The 19265-nt window shown below is 45.5% G+C and overlaps 1 protein-coding gene across 3 annotated transcripts in view; it reads left to right on the top strand.

Annotated features, from left to right (window-relative positions):
• The window catches only part of PLD5 (phospholipase D family member 5), a 126774-nt gene that overhangs the window by 64604 nt on the left and 42905 nt on the right, over positions 1-19265 (top strand). For 2 of the 3 annotated variants that reach the window (XM_015559925.1, XM_015559926.1), the window contains 2 exons: positions 5113-5281; positions 9575-9686. In XM_015559925.1, coding sequence (XP_015415411.1) covers positions 5113-5281; positions 9575-9686 — 281 coding nt within the window. Of the gene's footprint in view, positions 1-5112; positions 5282-9574; positions 9687-19265 lie in introns of those variants that run through there. The other variant, XM_006757510.2, reaches the window with a different exon arrangement.

Genomic DNA, 19265 nt, shown 5'->3' with positions numbered 1-19265 from the left:
GATCTTTCCCCCAACCTGTTCTGTTCATTCCAGTTGTTCATTCTAGATTCTGACCTGTGGTTCCTCAGTCCATCACAATGTCCAGGAGAATTTACTACATTATGCTGGGACTGACCAGCAGATCCTGAGCAATGGGTGAATGATGACTCTTGACACACGTTTCTGTGAAAGCGAAGCTAAGGGACTGCTTGTTATAGGAGCAAACAGCCTGATTGCCTGCCTCCTCGGGCTTTTATTGTAACAACTAGAGGCCCAGCACACAAAATCATCCGTGTGTAGCTCGCTGCCGCTCACCGCCACTCGTCACCCCTCCCCCCACCGCTAGCCGCTCTGCCCGCTGCTGCAAGCCGCCAATCACAGGCCTGGTGGGGAGGGACCAAAAGGTGGTCAGTGCACCTCATGGTGGCTGGTCGAGCGGTCATTCTGGTCATTACACTTACGTATGGTCCCTGGCCTTTTATTATGTAGGGTAGCTTGAACCAAAATTAACCTCTAGACACAATCAGCAGGGCAAGCATCCTTGAGAAAGCACATGCTTCTACAAGGTCGGGTTTGAAGACTAAACATAGAGATTCCAGTAAAACACCCGGGAGCTCGGACTTGTTTGGGAAAGTCAAGGCAGGGGCTGCCGCCTTTGGCAGGGTCCCCCAAGAGACCCCCGACCTGTCGGAGAAGCCTCCTTACAGACCTTCCAACCAAGTCCCGTGCCTCCCCACAGCATTAGAATTCCAGCTCACGTCCATGTTAGGGTCCCGGAGGGGGCTCAGTAACGGGCATCCTTCTCCCTGAGCAAGTTGACAGTTCTGACCAGGAGCAGCAGGCTTAGCACCCAGCCACAGTCAGCCTTGGACGAGGGTCACCTTGGCCATGAAGGCGCTTGTCTAGGCACAGCTTGTGGGGGCTGGGGTGGGATGGCTTTCCTACGAGGAAGACATGAGGAAGAAGCTGAATATGCATCTTGATCTCCCAATGGGGTCATTCACCGCCCCTCTGAAGCAGGGCGAGGAAAGGTCTAGGTTAGAGAAAGGCAAAGTTGTGTCACACCACAGAGCACCGTTGAACCTGGAAGTGACGTCAAGAATGGGCAGAAGCCCCGACCGGTTTGGCTCAGTAGATAGAGCATCGGCCTGGGGACTGAAGGGTCCTGGATTCAATTCCAGTCTAGGGCACATGCCCAAGTTGGGGGCTCGATCCCCAGTGTGGGATGTGCAGGAGGCAGCCAATCAGTGATTCTCTCTCATCATTGATGTTTCTCTCTCTCCCCCTCTCCCTTCCTCTCTGAAATCACTAAAAATATATTTTAAAAAATAAAGAAAGAATGGGGCAGAAGAATTTCCTCCTTAGTACCCATATCCTATCTGCTTTACCATCAAATGTCTAGTGTTTATTGCCTGCCTTTCCCACTAACATGTGAGTTCCGTGAGGGAGGATCACTGTCAGTGTCTCTCCACTCTTCTCCATCTCAGGGCTCACCCCCAAGTTGAGGCCACCATCATCTTCATGTAGGCCCTAGTCATTCATTCATAGATAGATAGGTAGGTAGATAGATAGATAGATAGATAGATAGATGATAGATTGATTGATTGATTTCAGAGAGGAAGAGAGAATGAGAGATAGAAACATCAATGATGAAGGAGAATCATTGATAGGCCCCCTCCTGCATGCCCCCCACTGGGGATTGAACCCAGAACCCCACCATAAGAGCTTTGTCTGGTGCGTGGGAGCTGGCTTGGCCTTCACTGGACAGCCCATCAGTCCGGGGCATCAGTCACCCCCCCGGGGCAGCTCTCAACTCCAGCAGGATGAGAGTTTTCCCAGGAGGGTTCCACACAGTCCCTCCGAGGGCCCCATGACCATGCGCTCAGCTGCCCGTGGCTGTGACCTGCTCATTCGGGGGTTCTTATGGGCCTTCCCCTTTCACTGAGCCTGCTCCCTCCTTCCTGCTTCCTGGGAACCCTCCCGAATGAATGTCTGGCATCCTTGTCTCAGCTTTGGGCTCAGCTTTGGGGGACCAGAGGGTCTCAGCTCTCAGGTCCCCCAGACCCTCTGATTCCTCATGTGACCGGCGAACCTGCCACCTGGGCAGTAGGTCGTCTTCTACTTCAAGTCGGAGACCCCAGTATCTCTTGGGGAAGGTCAGCCTGCTTCCTTGTCAATCCTGGGGTGTGATCACAGCCAGATGACCCCCCGAGGTACATCCTTTTGCTCCGAGTGCAAGTCTAATTGTATTGATGAACTAAGGCCCCCTGCTCAGCTCATTGATTAATGACCTCAGCCAAGACCTCAGGAATGAAAGTCAATGAATTGACCACCAAGCAGCCTGTATAGATCAGCAGGTGCCAATAACCGACCCCTTGTGCTGGCGATGAGAGAAAGTATGTAGATCCTTTGTAGTGACTGTGCTGTATCAGTTTGAGAACTTGCAGGCATTTTAACTGTAAGCTTTTAGGCTGTAAGTCACTGCTTAAAATTGTCTTATTTAGCGCTTACTAGGTAGCAGGCACGGAGCAAAGAACTTCACATAGATTATTTCCTCTCATCTTTGTAGTAACTGTTTGTCTCTCAGAAGTGGAAACAGATTTTAATAAGTTAATCCTATGTCCAAGGTTTCACAGCTAATAACTGGCAGAGCTGAGTTTCATCTACCTTATTGCAAATCCTCTGCTTTTTAACATTTCTCTTTGCTCTTTAACAAGTCAAGTGTGAAAGTATAATACTTGATAGAGATTCTTTGTGTTTAACACACACACACACACACACACACACACACGCACGTTTAAAGCTAGCGAATGTTGGGACTGCACTTTTTAGTAGCTTATTCGAGGGGAACTACAGATATTTCTTTTAAAAGGTGAAGTATTGCCCGGCCGGCATTGCTCAGTGGTTGACTGTCGACCTATGAACCAGGAGGTCATGGTTCAATTCCTGGTCAGGGCACATGCCCGGGTTCTGGGTTTGATCCCCAGTATGGGATGTGCAGGAGGCAGCCGATCGGTGATTCTCATCATTGATGTTTCTCTCTGTCTCTCTCCCTTTCTCTTCCTCTCTGAAATCAATAAAAATATACTTTAAAAAAATAAAAGGTGAAATTTTTTCCTGAATTGAAAGAGACAATTTGATGATCCCATTAATTTTGACAAATAAATACATAGTTAATGAAAACAGCCAGAATTCTATTTTTAAATCTAACAATGTCAAACCCTTTTTTCTTATATTTATTCCACCTCAGCTCCCTGGACTCACTGTTCAAACCATTTGTCATTTATCTTAGAGTACCATGAAAAGATTTTTTTAAATAAATATATGTATGTGTATTTTATTGATTTCAGAGAGGAAGGGAGAGGGACAAAGAGACAGAAACATCAATGATGAGAGAGAATCATGGATCGGCTGCCTCCTGCACGCCCCCTACCAAGGATCGAGCCCACAACCCCTGGCATGTGCCCTTGACCGGAATTGAACCCTGGACCCCTCAATCCGCAGGCCAACGCTCTATCCACTGAGCCAAACCAGCTGGGGCCATGAAACGATTTTTGCTGTCTTGTGTCTGTACATTCAGCCTTTCCCCCTTGTTATGAGACATCAGAAATAGTGCCACTGCCTTTGGGCACAGTTCTCTCAGAGCCGGCCTGCTGGCATCCCTGGGACTTGGCCAAAGGTGGATGTTAATGAGGTCTGTTCACTCCTCTCGTTGCCTGAGAAGCAAGCACGGAGCGAGGGCTGCTGTCCCGTGGAAACGAGTCCTGCCCGGATGCTCATTACATCTGCCCCTGGAGAGAAGCGGGCTGTTGGTTGTTAGAGGAAATGAAATGACAGGTCACAGAAACAAGCCCAGTTATTTCTACGCTGATTTCTAGAAGCTTTTTCTACGGGGGCGTAGGAAGCAGGCGCCGAGTCGCTGCAGGGTGGACCAGCTTTCCTGGTCATTTGGGAGGAGGCGGGCAGGGCCTTTGTTCCGGACCTTCATTACCCAAACCTGAGCGTGCCCCCCAGAGCAACTCCTCTATTTTTACTTTTAGTACAAATTCATCGTTGACGCGGTTCCTTAGTAAACATCAAATAATAATAATAATAAGTGTGGTCTTCGTTGGCTCCCAGGAATTGCTTCTCCCTCCTCTGCTGGCCTTCCCAGTACTTCTTCTGTCTCCTTCGCCTGCCCCACTTTCTCTACTAACCAGAAGGGATTAGATGCTTCCCGAACTTGGTTTTGACCCGATTCTCTTCTCTTGAGAAATCTCTCTTGCGGATCTTATCCACATCTAAGGCTTCAGAAGGGGGAAATTTGTTATAAGAATGTGTGTGAAACAGAAAAAGGAACAGATGATGCTTTATCCGTCGGACGAGCACGTAACCCTTTCTGTGCCGGAGACCCCTTTGTCAGTCTGAGGAACCCCATGGCCCGTTCCTTGGAGAATGGTCTTTTAGTTAAAATACATAGAATTGCAAAGCAGGCAGGTGAGCAGTTAGGAGCCAGCGGTCCTGGATTGCTAGAGGAATGTCCGACTGCCGGTTTAGGCCCGATCCCGCAGGGATTCCTATGGGATCAGCCTAAACTGGCAGTCAGACATCCCCCAAGGGGTCCCGGATTGCGAGAGGGTGCACGCCGGGCCGAAGGACCCCACCACATGCACGAATTTCATGCACCGGGCCTCTAGTTCATCAATAACTCATGAAATAATAAGATCTGATGACCGGAATCGAACCCAGGACCCTTTGGTCCACAGGATGACACTCTTAGTAACTGAGCCAAACCGGCTGGGACTACAAACATATTTTTAAAAAGAACTATGTTATCAGGGGAAGATGCCGGAGCAGGAAGCTCTGAATTTTTTTTTTCAAAGCTAGTTTGAAACTGGACATGAGGGACATATAGCATGATTTTATGAAACACGATCACTAACAGAAAAAACAGAGCCTAAACTCTTAGAACACAGTAGATTAACAGAGGGGAAATGCCAAGACATCTTTGGTGAAAACTGTAAATTATGAGAAACAGGTACATCCAGGAAGAGGAAGGAGTATTTTTCAGATGTCTCCGCATGTGTGTATGAAGATCTGTGGCTTCCAATTTGACTAGGTCTTGTTTGTTTGTTTTTCAAAATCTTTCCCAAGAATCGCCCTGGTGGAAAACATCCCTGCAGGCCTTAACTATTCGGAAAACGCACCCTTTCACCTGTCACTCTACCAAGGTTGGATGAACTTACTCACCATGGCCCAAAAGTCGGTGGACATCGTGTCTTCCCAGTGGGATCTCATCCACAGTCACCCATGGGCATGTCAGGTAAGCGCATCCGCAGGGCGTGGGCGAGGGTTTTACTGAGGTGCACTCGACACGCCTTAGTACTCCGGCCTCCGCTTCTCACGTGCAAGGTCATGTTTATAGTCTCTTGTCCTCCGTAGCCCATGGACATCACTGCATTTGTGTGTGTGGGCTGTTGCTCATCACATGTTGCTCAGCTCCTGCTAGAACGCCTGGCTTTCAAGGTCAAGATCATGTTTCGTGTTTGCATGCCAGAGGCTCTCTATACGGAGTTGTTGTATTGGGTAACGTCAGGGGCACCGTCGGCATCATGGTGCCTGTGGCTGGCACGCCCCAGAATTCATCTGGGCACAACACGCGTGTTTACGGTTCTAATTCTGTAACCGCTTGCCAGGGCGTTTGGTTGGTTAATTGGTGTCATCATTTGTCCCCAGGACCCAGGGCCAACTTTTTTAAATAGTTCTCTTCAGGCCACCAAGTTTACCATTTCTAAAAAAAGAAGGTACTGCCCTCGCTGGTTTGGCTCAGTGGATAGAGCATCGGCCTGCGGACTTAGGGGTCCCAGGTTGGATTCCTGTCAAGGGCACATGCCCAGGTTGTGGGCTCGATCCCCAGTAGGGGGCAAGAGGCAGCCAATCAATGATTCTCTCTCATCATTGATGTTTCTCTCTCTCTCTCTCTCTCTCTCTCCCTTCCTCTCTGAAATCAATAAAAATAAATTTTAAAAAAATAAATTAAGTTAAAAAAATAGCATCTCTCCCCAAATTCAACACTCGGCTAGTGCTTCTCAATTAGCATTCTCCTGTTTGAAACCTGGCTGGGACATCCTTTTGAATGTGCCTTTATTGAACAAATATTTATGAAGGGGCTGAGCTATTGCTGGGGATACAACACCGAGTAAGCATGGTCCCGCCCCATTCTGTACAGTGTAGTGGGAAAGCACAGAAAGCGATTGGTGGGAACACCGCGGGGGGCGGGGCCTCTGGCTTGGCCTCTCCACTGAGCTCTCCACTCCTGTGAACTCCTGTCCTCCTCCCGCAGTGCTGCTCGTTCTGGCTCCGTTGCTGCTGCGGCTCCACACTTCCATCTCCCCATCTGTTGAGCAACCCTAATTACGCTCTCGCTGGCTTCCCGGTCTATTTCCAAGGGAAATCAACATTCTGCTCTAAACGCATAAGCACTATGATTAGCAGGAGTTTAACCTCCTTAAATTTTTTTTTAAATCCAATCACATGGACATGAATAAATCATGAAGCCAGACCGTCTTCCCAGTTATTTGGATTAAATAATGAGTTTTGTTTGAAGTTGTTTACTATCTGCTTGATTGGTTTCCCCCTGGATCTTCATCTCTGTGTTTTTCCGTTTCCCTAAGGTCTACTTATGATTTTGAAACTTCTCTTTTTAAAAAGAATAGGTCGAGCCCTAGCCGGTTTGGCTCAGTGGATAGAGCGTCGGCCTGTGGACTGAAGGGTCTGGGGTTCGATTCCGGTCAAGGGCATGTACCTAAGTTGCAGGCTTGCTCCCTGGCCCCGGAGGCAGCCAATCCACGTGTCTCTCTCTCTCAGCGATGTTTCTCTCTCTCTGTCTCTCCCCATTCCTTCCACTCTCTCTAAAAATCATTGGAAAACTATTCTTGGATGAGGATTAACAAACAAAAAGAATAGGTTGGATTTTTTTCTCTCATTATCCCAGTATCAGCTTCTTACTATAGAAAGTTTGGAAACTACAGAGAAATGGAAGAGAAACAAAATTATCCGTCTGACCATCAACAAAAAAATGTTTTCATAGTTTGACATTTTATGCAGTAGATCTCCCCCCTGTGATGTGTCTCTTCTGTTTCCGGAATCTTTATTTAGCAGGTGCATCAAACACAACTCCACACCGTATGGCTCCGTCACTTGCATCTTCTCCCCTTCATCCTCCTTGATGGTGATTGGTGTTACTTAGCGTTTGATTAGAGTCCATCTTTGAATGTATTCCCCATAGGGGTTATGTGGGTAAATAGTCTCTAAATCTATAAATAACTGCACATATTTCTTTCATTCACCCTCGTAAGCAAAATCCTTGCCTGGGCTTCAGTCTTCCTCTCCCGCAATCTGAGTTAACTTAGTGTCACAGCTGGTTGGCTCGGTGCCACTCTGATCCAATTTCCTTGATAGGTAAGTGCTTTGTTTTCGGCCAGAAGTTTGTCAGAATTCCTTTTTCTCGTTGCTGTGGAGTCGTTTTAGAGAATAGGCTTAGATGTGTCTTTCCACATCCCATGAGCCTCCGTCTTGGAATATTTTTTCAACATGGGGGTCTTTCCTCAGGTTGAACCGTTCTTCTTCTGTTATCTGCAAACTTATTCTTTTGCCTCTTTTTCTCTTCCAGTGCACCTGTCAGTCACATGTCCAATCTCTGCAATTTACCCATCACCCTAAACCCCTCTCCCCCTTATGTTTTCCTGCGCGCTCCATAGCTTTAGGGGTTCCATCCTGGCCTTCTCTCTTTTCTAAGATCGATTGCAGAAATCACCTCTCTCCCTCCACAAACCTCCATTCCCTCTTCTCAGTCTCCCAGTCCTTTTTTTTTTTTAAATATATTTTATTGATTTTTTTTACAGAGAGGAAGGGAGAGAGATAGTCAGAAACATCGATGAGAGAGAAACATCGATCAGCCGCCTCCTGCACATCTCCTACTGCGGATGTGCCCGCAACCCAGGTACATGCCCTTGACCGGAATCGAACCCGGGACCCTTCTGTCCGCAAGCCGATGCTCTATCCACTGAGCCAAACCAGTTTCGGCTCCAAGTCCTTTCTGTAGAATCACCATCAACAGTCCATTCTTATTGAAGTAAGACATGACGTCGCCACTTGGGGGCCAGTAAGACCAAAGCCTTCTTGCCTGTCCGGCCCCTGAAGGCATTTGAGTTTGTGGCCGAATAACAAAAATAGTGGGGAAAAAATCAATCAAAGAAAACGAGTTCTCTTTTATGATCAGGAGAGGGAATCCCTAAAAACACACAAGGGAAAATAAACAGGATGATGTTGTAGCCCCCTCACCTGAGATCAGGTACGGACTCTGGGCCCAGATTCTTCCTGAGACGAAAACCTACTATCAGATGTTCATGCCTGTGAAACTGTCCTTTAAAAATCTGGTTTTACTTTGTTTTGATTTCCCTTATGCTTAGGCTGTGTCAATAATTACAGCTTGAGAGGCAGAGAATCGATTGAAGTCAATAAAACACACTTTAAACAAGATGGGGAATTCAGGCAGATCCCTGCGGAGCAGCCCTGCCTGATACCCCCCCGCCCCCCATCGGAGTTAACACTTAAAGGTGCTTACCTACCACTGACTCCTTTAATTCTCACCAGAGCCTTTTAAAGTAAATACGAATATCCACATTTTGCTGAGGGAAGAAATGGAGTTCAGTGAGATTACAAAGACAGTGTGTAAATTGGAAAACCAGCTGGAATCCAGGTCTCTGTGGACCCAAACACAACGGTTTAATATTCTCTGCTGCCTGTTCATGTGTAGATAACGTCAGAGCTCATCAGACGTAAAACAAGGGCAGCCCTAGCCCATTTTGCTCAGTGGATAGAGCATCGGCCTGCAGACTGAAGGGTCCCAGGTTCAATTCCAGTCAAGGGCACATGCCTTGATTGCAGGCTCAGGCAGGAGGCAACAAATCCATGTGTTTCTCTCCCATCGATGTTTCTCTCTATCTTTCCCTCTCTCTTCCATTCTCTCTAAAAATGAATGGAAAAATATCCTCGGATGAAGATTAAAAAAAAAAAAAAAAAGGTAAAACAAGGGAAAATTTGCCGAAACCGGTTTGGCTCAGTGGATAGAGCGTCGACTTGCGGACTGAAGGGTCCCAGGTTCGATTCCGGTCAGGGGCATGTACCTGGGTTGCGGACACATCCCCAGTGGGAGATGTGTAGGAGGCGGCTGATCAATGTTTCTTTCTCATCGATGTTTCTAACTTTCTATATCTCTCCCTTCCTCTCTGTAAAAAATCAATAAAATATATATTAAAAAAAAAAACAACGGTAAATTTGCACTGTAGCACTGAAATTATTTATTGCGGTAATTGTTGGATTGCACAATACAGTATCAAAAATTTAAAAAAAGACTGTAATCTGTGTTCCCATTACTGCTCTACATATACTAGTTCTCCTCTGGTAGAATTTTCAAGAATACCAACTGCTGAAGTGCTTTTCTTTCAAAATGTGAATGAATCGTTTTAGTTTTTTGAATACCTCATTAATGCCTCATTAAAGTAGCAGCTATTTGGTTTCCTGACTTTCTTTGTCTCTGATTATTCTTTCCCAGGGTCAACGTCTCTTCGAAAAGTTGCTCGAGCTGACTTCGCAAAATATCGAAATCAAGCTAGTCAGCGATGTGACGGCTGATTCAAAGGTATTAGAAGCCTTGAAATTAAAGGGTAAGGCCAAGGTTGATACGCTACTCTACCACCAGGTGTTCTGTTATGATACCTTCATCCTCACTTAATATGTAATTTCTTTATAATTAATGCATTTCACGTCGTGGACTTTTGATTTCTCCTTTGAAAAATGGTCTGAGTACAGCCTCTAGACCAGCCGTGGGCAAACTACGGCCCGCGGGCCGGATCCGGCACGTTTGAAATGAATAAAACTAAAAAAAAAAAAAGACCGTACCCTTTTATGTAATGATGTTTACTGTGAATTTATATTAGTTCACACAAACACTCCATCCATGCTTTTGTTCCGGCCCTCCAGTCCAGTTTAAGAACCCATTGTGGCCCTCGAGTCAAAAAGTTTGCCTACCCCTGGGCTAGATGAAAGAACTAATTACTCAGTACTTCTGGGACTTTTAAGAGTGTTGTTGCATATTAGTTTATGCAAAATAATCTAGTGGCCATTTAATGATAATTAACTAGAAAGAGGAGTCGTTCCCTCTCTGATCACTTCCATGATGTGATTAGAAAAAAAGAGCCACTCTGATCAGAACAGACACTGGAATTCTGTTCCTCTCTTGCTCCACAAATGACAGCTGTCCTCCTGCTTCTCAGAATTTAAAACGGTGTAATCAGAGGTTTGAATCTGGAAAACCTTCCTGATTCACAACTTTTTATTGTTGTTAATCCATACTCGATTTTTTTTCCCATTGATTTTTAGAAAGTGGAAGGGATGGGGAGAGAGACAGAGAGCGAGCGAAACATCGATGTGAAAGAGACACATGGATTGGTTGCCTCTCTTATGCACCCTGACCACAGGGCAGGGGATGGAGCCTGCAACCCACATACGTGCCCTTGACCAGAATCGAACCCACAACCCTTTAGTCTGTGGGCCGGCACTCTAACCATTGAGGAAAACCGGCTAGGGCCTGATTCACAGTTCAGTTTCTTTTTTATTTTTATAATGAACCTTTTTTAAAATATATTTTTATTGATTTCAGAGAGAACGGGAAAGGGAGAGAGAGACAGAAACATTAATGATGAGAGAGAATCATTGATTAGCTGCCTCCTGCATGCCCCACACTGGGGATCGAGCCCCCAACCCAGGCATGTGCCCTGATCAGGAATTGAACCATGACCTCCTGGTTCATAGGTCGACGCTCAACCACTGAGCCACACCGGCCTGGCCTCACAGCTCATCTTGGTGCTGTTTAGACATGCTGGGCATTTTGCTTGTCATCTTCCCTACATGTTATATTATACATTATTAATATTATATTTATATTGTTAGGCACTTATCACCATGCGTACTATTTTTCTATACATGGGAAAATAAAGAAAAATGATGAGATACGGCTGGGCCTAAAAAGCTTCACTCTGATAATATCTTTGGAAAAGTAGAAAACACCTACTTTAGTGGATTGACAGATACAATCCACATGGATCAGAAGTGCGTTATTACTTTTCCTGTTTAAGAAACATGAAATTGGTTCCCACTGTGGAAACTCTGTTATCTGACACGTTGCTGAAAATGGATTCCCGTTGGCTCACTCTGGGTACCTGCATCTGCAGATAAGTTTTCTCCTGGAGCTTTTATGCATGTCCTTTGGGTTTCATTCATGGTGAAGGATAGAATGCAGATGAGGTAGGAAGAGAGCGAGGAGCAGAAGAGTGTTCGACTGTACACTTGCAAATCTGTTATTTGCCGTAGCTCATCCTCAATCTTGTCAACTCAACCAAAGTTAAAGCTAGGGAATATGCCCAGCCAGTGTGGGTCAATGGTTAAGCATTGACCTATGAACCAGGAGGTCATGGTTCAATTCCCGGTCAGGGCACATACCCAGATTGTGGGCTCCATCCCCATTAGGGGACATGCAGGAGGCAGCCGACCAATGATTCTCTCTCATCATTGATGTTTCGATCTCTCTCTCCCTCTCCCTTCCTCTCTGAAATCAATAAAAATATATTTTAAAAAATAAAATATAAAAACCGGGGAATAGTAGAGCGTGTAACAGCCTTTCTTTGGTGCTGCTGAGTATATGGCTACTCTAGATAGAAAATAGCTCTTAATGAATTGTGGTAAAGGCACGGTTTACGTTTCTGTTGTGAACTATGAATTAAAACTTCATTCAGTTATTGCTTCTCACACACACAAAAAAGCAGTGTTTGAATTTCAGCTCATGTATATATTACTACACCTTAGGCTCTCTTACTGTACAATAGGTTTTCTTATAAAAATAAGAAAACGAATGATCTTCCTTTATAAAGGTGGAGCAGTAAACAGGACCTTAATTTCTCAGAGCTGTATCCTAGGTACTGATCATAGACCTATCGGGCTTTTATTAAGATATGTATGTGTATACACTACTGTATACAGGGTGTCCCCCAAAATTGTATACACACTTTAACAGCTGATGAGAGAGAATCACTGATCGGCTACCTCCTGCACGCCCCACACGGGAGATGAAGCCCCACAATCCAGGCATGTGTCCTGACCGGGAATTAAACCGTGGCCTCCCGGTTCATAGGTCAATGCTCAACCACTGAGCCATCCTGGCCAGGCTGACCAAGGAATTCTTTTTTTTTTTAATGTGCCCGCAACCCAGGTACATGCCCTTGACCGGAATCGAACCTGGGACCTTTCAGTCCGCAGGCCGACGCTCTATCCACTGAGCCAAACCGGTTTCAGCCCAAGGAATTCTTAAAACTTTTACATCAAGCCCAGTTTTTCTGACTCACTTTTTGTGTCTGAATCATCGATGCCCGTGTTTTCCGCCTGTGATGGTGCTCTGTGACTTTAAAGAAACAATCTCTCCTATTGCCTTTTTCCATTCTGCTTGTTTTTTGAAACTTCCCAGAAAATCTCAAAAGATTCCGACGGGAAGCGAGCCTCCTGCTCCTTCCTCGGAGGGCCCTACGTGATTTGTTGACTGAGTGTTGAGAGACGGCAGGAGACCTGTCATAACAGAGTCACCACGCGGACCACCAAGTGTCACCTGTCACGCTGCCACCTGTGTGCAGCCATCAGACGACGCATCCGTGTCAGAGATGTGACAATGGGAACACGGAGCTTCAGGGCCAAGGGCATATGGAAATGAGGGTTGCTTCAAAATGCAGCCATAGATGAGAAAATTCAACCTAGAAACCCTGAACTCTGATAAAAGTTCAATTAAATTAAGCCCGGCCATTCCGAATACCACTCTGAGGGAGGCTGATTCTAAACCAGACCCTAAAAGGAATGTATGTTCCACAATCTGAGAATACGGGGGGCAGGTGTAAATTTGAAAATGAATACAAGCTGCCCCCGTTCCCAACTTAGACATTTTACAAGGTGACTGTTGAACTGCTTGCTCCAAATAAGCATAAAAATTTGAGATTTTTTTGTGCGAGTTGAGGCCTCTTTACTTAGGTGTTACTGGCTTCTAACGATTCCAAAGTCAAGCTGTACATACACGTCGGTGTGGTTTTCTGTGTTCATTGCAGGTCACACAATCAAGTATGTTTAGTAGTTTCCCCAGAGGGAACTCTGTCTTCTGGCTTTCATTCCACCATGTGAGAGGTTGCCGTTGTTATGAAACCTGCATATTCCATAAGGACTTCTGTTGTCCCGGTGAAGGGCTCTCCTCATGATGTTCAATGCAGGAGCTGCCCCCTGGTGGTCAGTGCACTCCCACAGGGGGAGCACTGCTCAGCCACAAGCCGGGCTCACAGCTGGCGAGCCCAGTGGCGGTGGTAGGAGCCTCTCCCGCCTCTATGCAGTCGGACATCCCCCGAGGGCTCCCGGACTGCGAGAGGGCTCAGGCCAGACTGAGGGACCCCCCCCCTCCAAGTGCACGAATTCTGTGCACCGGGCCTCTAGTAAGAAATATTAGTCACACTCTGTTAACTGTGATGGTTCTGTGCTGATAGAGAAAGCACATTCTAACCTGGCTGGGAGTTGTGCTCCCTGGGACATGGGAGCCAACATCTGAATGTAGTCCTTCCTCCTGCCCCGAGAACTGCCTATCATCGTGGAAAGGTTTCCAGCTGCCTGGCCGGAACAGTCTAGTCCAGTGATGGCGAACCTTTTGAGCTCGGCGTGCCAGCATTCTGAAAAACCCTAACTTAACTCTGGTGCCGTGTCACATATAGAAATTTTTTGATATTTGCAACCATAGTAAAACAAAGACTTATATTTTTGATATTTATTTTATATATTTAAATGCCATCTAACAAAGAAAAATCAACCAAAAAAATGAGTTCGCGTATCACCTCTGACACGCGTGTCATAGGTTCGCCATCACTGGTCTAGTCCCAGAGGCACCCACCCTTATACCTTACCTACTGACCCATGCCTGTAATTGCTACTTTCCCACGTAATCTTTGCCTTTCTCCCCAGTATAAGCATCTGGTTTATGGTGGGGGGTAGAGCAGATGTTTGTGGGTGACCTGCTGCTCTCCCATGCTGCCGGCAGGATTGAAGTAAATGCTCATATAGGTTTCAACCCTGTCTCTGCTGAATTGGCTCAGGTAGTGATAGGCAGCCCTGGACCATGCCTTCCACCACACCTTGACCTGGACGGCACTTGGTTGGTTGAATTGAATTGAATGCCCGGCCAGTAGAACTGCCTTGAATTTCCTAACGGGACTGGATTCGGGCTCTCCTAAACCCAGCGTAGACCCCTGTGATAGAAGCTTCTCCGCCTGCATGAATGCATGTCTTTGCCCTCTGGCTTAGCGCTAAGGTCTTCCCAGTGTGTCCCCTCGGTCCCCATGGCTGCAATGAAGAGCCACCTCATCTTATTGGCACTTTAGGAGAAACTGATGGATGCCATTCCTGTCTAGATCCCTGGAGGAAGGTGTCCACACTCCAGGTCCCTTTTGCTGGGACCAGAGTGGTCACAGACTCTCCTTAAACTCCCTTTTCCCGCCTGAGCTCACTCCTGGCTCCAGCCCCGTCTGTGCCGCCGCGTAAGACCCAGCAGGCGCCGGCATATGGCTCGGTGCGTGCCAGCCCACCACGTGGCTCAGCAAGCTGCCTGCTTGGCAGCCTCACACGCCTCCCTTCCTCATTCTCACTGTTTGGGGAGTCTGTTTAGTGACTGAGATAAAATTGCCTGAGAGCCATTTCTTTATTACATGTATATTGATTCCTTGCAAGGTGAACATTTTTTTAGAGGCTGAAGAGAGAGAGAGGGGTGAGGCACAGATGCCCCAGTAATAAAAACCTACCTATAACCACCAAGGGTAGATATATATTCAACTGTCAACTTGCCAGAAAACCTACAGATGAGGGATAATGTAGGAGTTACTAAATGTCTCGTTATCAAAACGTTCGCCACACAAAAATTACGCTATGTTAGGTGCATTTGCAAGGCAATTGCAGCTCATAATAGTTGTAACTAATCATCAGGTATTGTTCTATGCACTTTATCTGCATTCTCTTTTAACGTCCAGGCATCCCTGAGCGGTAGATGCTGTTATTCTTTCCATGTTCCAGACTAACTGAGACACAGACAGATGAAATCATGTGCCGAAGGTCCCATGGTTAGTGGGTAATAAAAGACGTCTGCTGTGCTAATTCCTGGCAGAATGCCCCGTGCCTACGATTTTGATCAATATTATTGGATCTCTGTAAATTACACATTTCGCAGAGGACTGAGAAAATTGCAAAAACATCCATCCCCCTCGGCCTAGCTCCATTGCCTTCTAAATTAAATGAAACAAAAAAATTAAATGAAGAAAATTGTAAGGAATTTGATTGTGGTGCCACCGTGCATAAAATGTAGCTATTTAGCAAGATCTGTTTTTGAAATCTGCCTCAGAGCGTGGTTGTTGGTTCTCAGCCGCACGTACTGAAGCGTAAGGGCTGACACCACCCCTGGGCCCTGTGTAAAGATGTCTTTTGTGATGAAATAAGAGACTCGGCTTTCAGTTCTAGCTCTGAACCTTGAGCAGTTGCTCTCTCAATCATCCATCTATTCATTCACTCTTTTAACAAATATTTATTGCGTTCTTACAATTGATGAGGCTCTGATGGAAATAACTTGATCTCATTTGGATTTTTAAAGTATCTGTTTGGTTGTTGTGTGGGAAATGGATTGGAGGGGAATTGAGGCAGGGAAACCAGGTAACGGGCTGTTGAATTACCCACCAGGCAAGAAATGTTAAGGTAGAAAAAAAATAAACATTTAAAATATATTTTAGCCCTTGCCGGTTTGGCTCAGCGGATAGAGCATCGGCCTGTGGACCGAGTTTAATTCCGGTCAAGGGCACATACCTCGGTTGCAGGCTCCTTCCCAGCCTGGGCCCTGATCAGGGCACATGCAGGAGGCAACCAGTTGATGTGGGGGTTTTTTGTATGTGTTTTTTTTTAACGTATTTTTGCGACCCCAGGACCAGGGACAGACCGGAACCTTCTATTTTTAATACGAGTATCATGTATGCAATTCACACTTCACAAATGCATTTTGTCTTTCCCTCTCTCTTCTACCCTTTCTAAAATCAATGGAAAAATATCCTTGGGCAAGTATTTAAAAAAAAAAAAAAAAACACCACAAATAAAATACATTTTAGAAATAGAACTGGCAGACATTGAAAATGTATTGGCTGTGTGGATGGGGTTAAGAAAAAGAAAGAAGTCAAAATTACCCCCAGGGTTTAAGTCTGAGCAAGGGATTGGAAGGTGCTGTCATTTACTGAGACAGAAAGATAATAGGATTAATGGGCTTGGCATTTGGGGAAAATAAAGAGCTCTATTTTGAGCAAAGTAAATTCTGTTTTGTGCTTCTAAAAGATGCAAGTAGAGAGATTAATTCAGGTCTGGCCTCTCCTCTGAGTCTAAAGCTCGAAGAAGGGTCAAGCCTACAGATGTGATTCGGGGAATCATCAGTATGGAGATGGCATTTCTAGCCCCAGAGCTGAACAAGATTCTCACAAGAGTGAGTATAGCTAGAGAATGGGGCCCAGGACCAAACCCAAAGGCTTTCTAACATTTAGAGCAGTGGTTCTCAACCTTCCTAATGCCGCCACCCTTTAATACAGTTCCTCGTGTTGTGGTGACCCCCAACCATAAAATTATTTTCGATGCTACTTCATAACTGTAATGTTGCTACTGTTATGAATCGTCATGTAAATATCTGATATGCAGGATGTATTTTCATGGTTACAAGTTGAACATAATTAAAGCATAGTGATTAGTCACAAAAACAATATGTAATTATATATGTGTTTTCCGATGGTCTTACACGACCCCTGTGAAAGGGTCCTTCGACCGCCAAAGGGGTCGGACCCACAGGTTGAGAACCGCTGATTTAGAGGCTTTGTAGAAATAGAGAAATTGAGAGGAGGAACAGTGAGGTAGGAGAAAGGAGAGAAATGTTTTCTTTGCTAAGAAATGAAGTTAGCAAAAAAAAAAAAAAATGAAGTTAGCTAAGGGTAGAGGAGGAGCCCGGCCAGTGTGGCACAGTGGTTGAGCGTCACCCTATGAACCAGGAGGTCACGATTTGATTCCCGGTCAGGACACATGTCCGGGTTGCAGGCTTGATTCCCAGTAGGGGGCGTGCAGGATGCAGCTGATCAATGATCCTCTCTCATCATTGATATTTCTATCTCTGTCCCTCTCCCTTCCTCTCTGAAATCAATAAAAATATATTTTTTAAAGAAGAGTAGAGGAGGAGCCATTGGATTTGGCAGCATAAGTGTTCATTGATTCATTTAACAAGGGTATCGACAGCCAGATAGATGGGGAGTGAAAAATGAGTGGCTAGGTGAAGAATTAGATACAAGTATGGAAAACTCGTTGCAAAATTTTTTCTGTGAAGAGAAACAAAGCATTTGGAGAAGTAGCTATAGTGGAAGCAGAAATCAAACTTAGTTTGGAAATTAAAAGGATTGTATCATAGTATTGATTGTGATGATCATTTTAAATTGAAATGGATCGCCGTGATTGTGAGATTTTCTCTAGCAACCTTTGGCTGTTCTGGTGAAAGTATAGGGAAGGAAAAGATTGAATTCACTGGAGTTTAAGATTTCCCTAGGAAAAAGCTACAGAGAGCTGACCATGAAGTATAAACTTGATAAAGGGGGGAGTTGCGTGATAGACATTGAAGAAGTGGTAAGGTCAGTGATCTGGTCATTTCAGTGATGTCAAAGTGGGACTCTAATGCATGTGAGCTGCAAAGAGAGAAAGCAGAGGTCGAAAATGGTGAGCCTTAACATCATCATTTTAAATGTGCATTTACTGGCTATAGCTAGGTCTAGGACACTATGGGAATGGGTCACTAAAGAGAAATGGAGGAAAAGATCCACGGAGGGATAAAGACAAGGTCGCTAAGGGGCTAGGGCAGTAGTCGGCAAACTCATTAGTCCACAGAGCCAAATATCAACAGTACAGCAATTGAAATTTCTTTTGAGAGCCCAATTTTTAAACTTAAACTATATAGGTAGGTACATTGTTATTAACTTCATGAGGGTCCTCCTAAGCTGGCCTTTGCTAAAAACATCCTCAGTCTGATGGAGGTACGTTCGCTGAGGTCGACCCCTTCCAACTCTCCCATCCACACTCGCCTTGTATACTTGTTTCGTCTATCTCCTTTCGTTCATCCTCTCTATCTGTCCAAACCATCTCAACATGCCTTTCTCAATCCTCGACACTACATCTTCTTTCACTCCACAACGTTCCCTGAAATTAACTTAATAAACTTTACTTAAAGTTTTAAGTCAACTTCACACTGTACGTGCACGCCCGCACGTGGTCTTTTGTGGAAGAGCCACACTCAAGGGACCAAAGAGCCGCATGTGGCTCGTGAGCCGCGGTTTGCCGACCACTGGGCTAGAGTGTTGAGTTATCCACATTGTTTGTATCAGTGACAATAATAGGTGGTTGGCGGTGGTGAGGAAAAGAGAGAAAGCAATTAACTGAAGTCTCTAATGAATGATAGAGAACCGGAAAGCTGAGAGAGGGGAGCAGCAAGCCGTGGTCATGGGGAACACAGCCAGGTGACATGAATTTTAATGCAGCCTGGTGGGGTTTTGAAAAAATGAAGGAGGCATCGTCTGGAAGTGACAAAAGAGATTAAAGAGAGCACTTACTTTACTCTCTAGCCCTGAGGTCCTGGAAGTGTAAGAGATAAAACAGCCTCCCACTGAGGGGATAGCAGATGAATTAATGGCCTCAGCTTCCCGAGAAGGACTTGGATGGAATAGCTTGTTTCAGACTAATCCTCCTGCAGAGAGAATACAGTCACACAGAAGAAAGCTATTCGAGTGGATCAAGAGCAATTAAGGCATCAGGTCCTAGTGGGGCCGAGACCTGAGAGAAGAAAACACATTAGGATGAGCCCTGTATTCACTACCAGCTTCTCCTTTGAGGGATCTGTCAGTAACATGCCAGGGACTAGAGGTCAAACAGAAAGCAGAAGCCTGAACTTCTTGAGTAGCACTGGACTGAGGAGGCAAAAATTGGAATTTTTTAATACGAAGTCCATCGGAAATTACAGGCATGCCAGAGCATAGCAACAAATAACGGAGAGCCATGAGCAAAGAGAAGACATCAGAAACCCAGATATTGGAGAGGGACTTTGACATCACTATAAGTATTTAGGG

This window comes from Myotis davidii, unplaced genomic scaffold, assembly GCF_000327345.1.
Source record: "Myotis davidii unplaced genomic scaffold, ASM32734v1 scaffold754, whole genome shotgun sequence".
NCBI lineage: Eukaryota > Metazoa > Chordata > Mammalia > Chiroptera > Vespertilionidae > Myotis > Myotis davidii.
The sequence above is the reverse complement of the archived record's forward strand: the minus strand, read 5'-3'. Positions and strand labels throughout refer to the sequence as shown.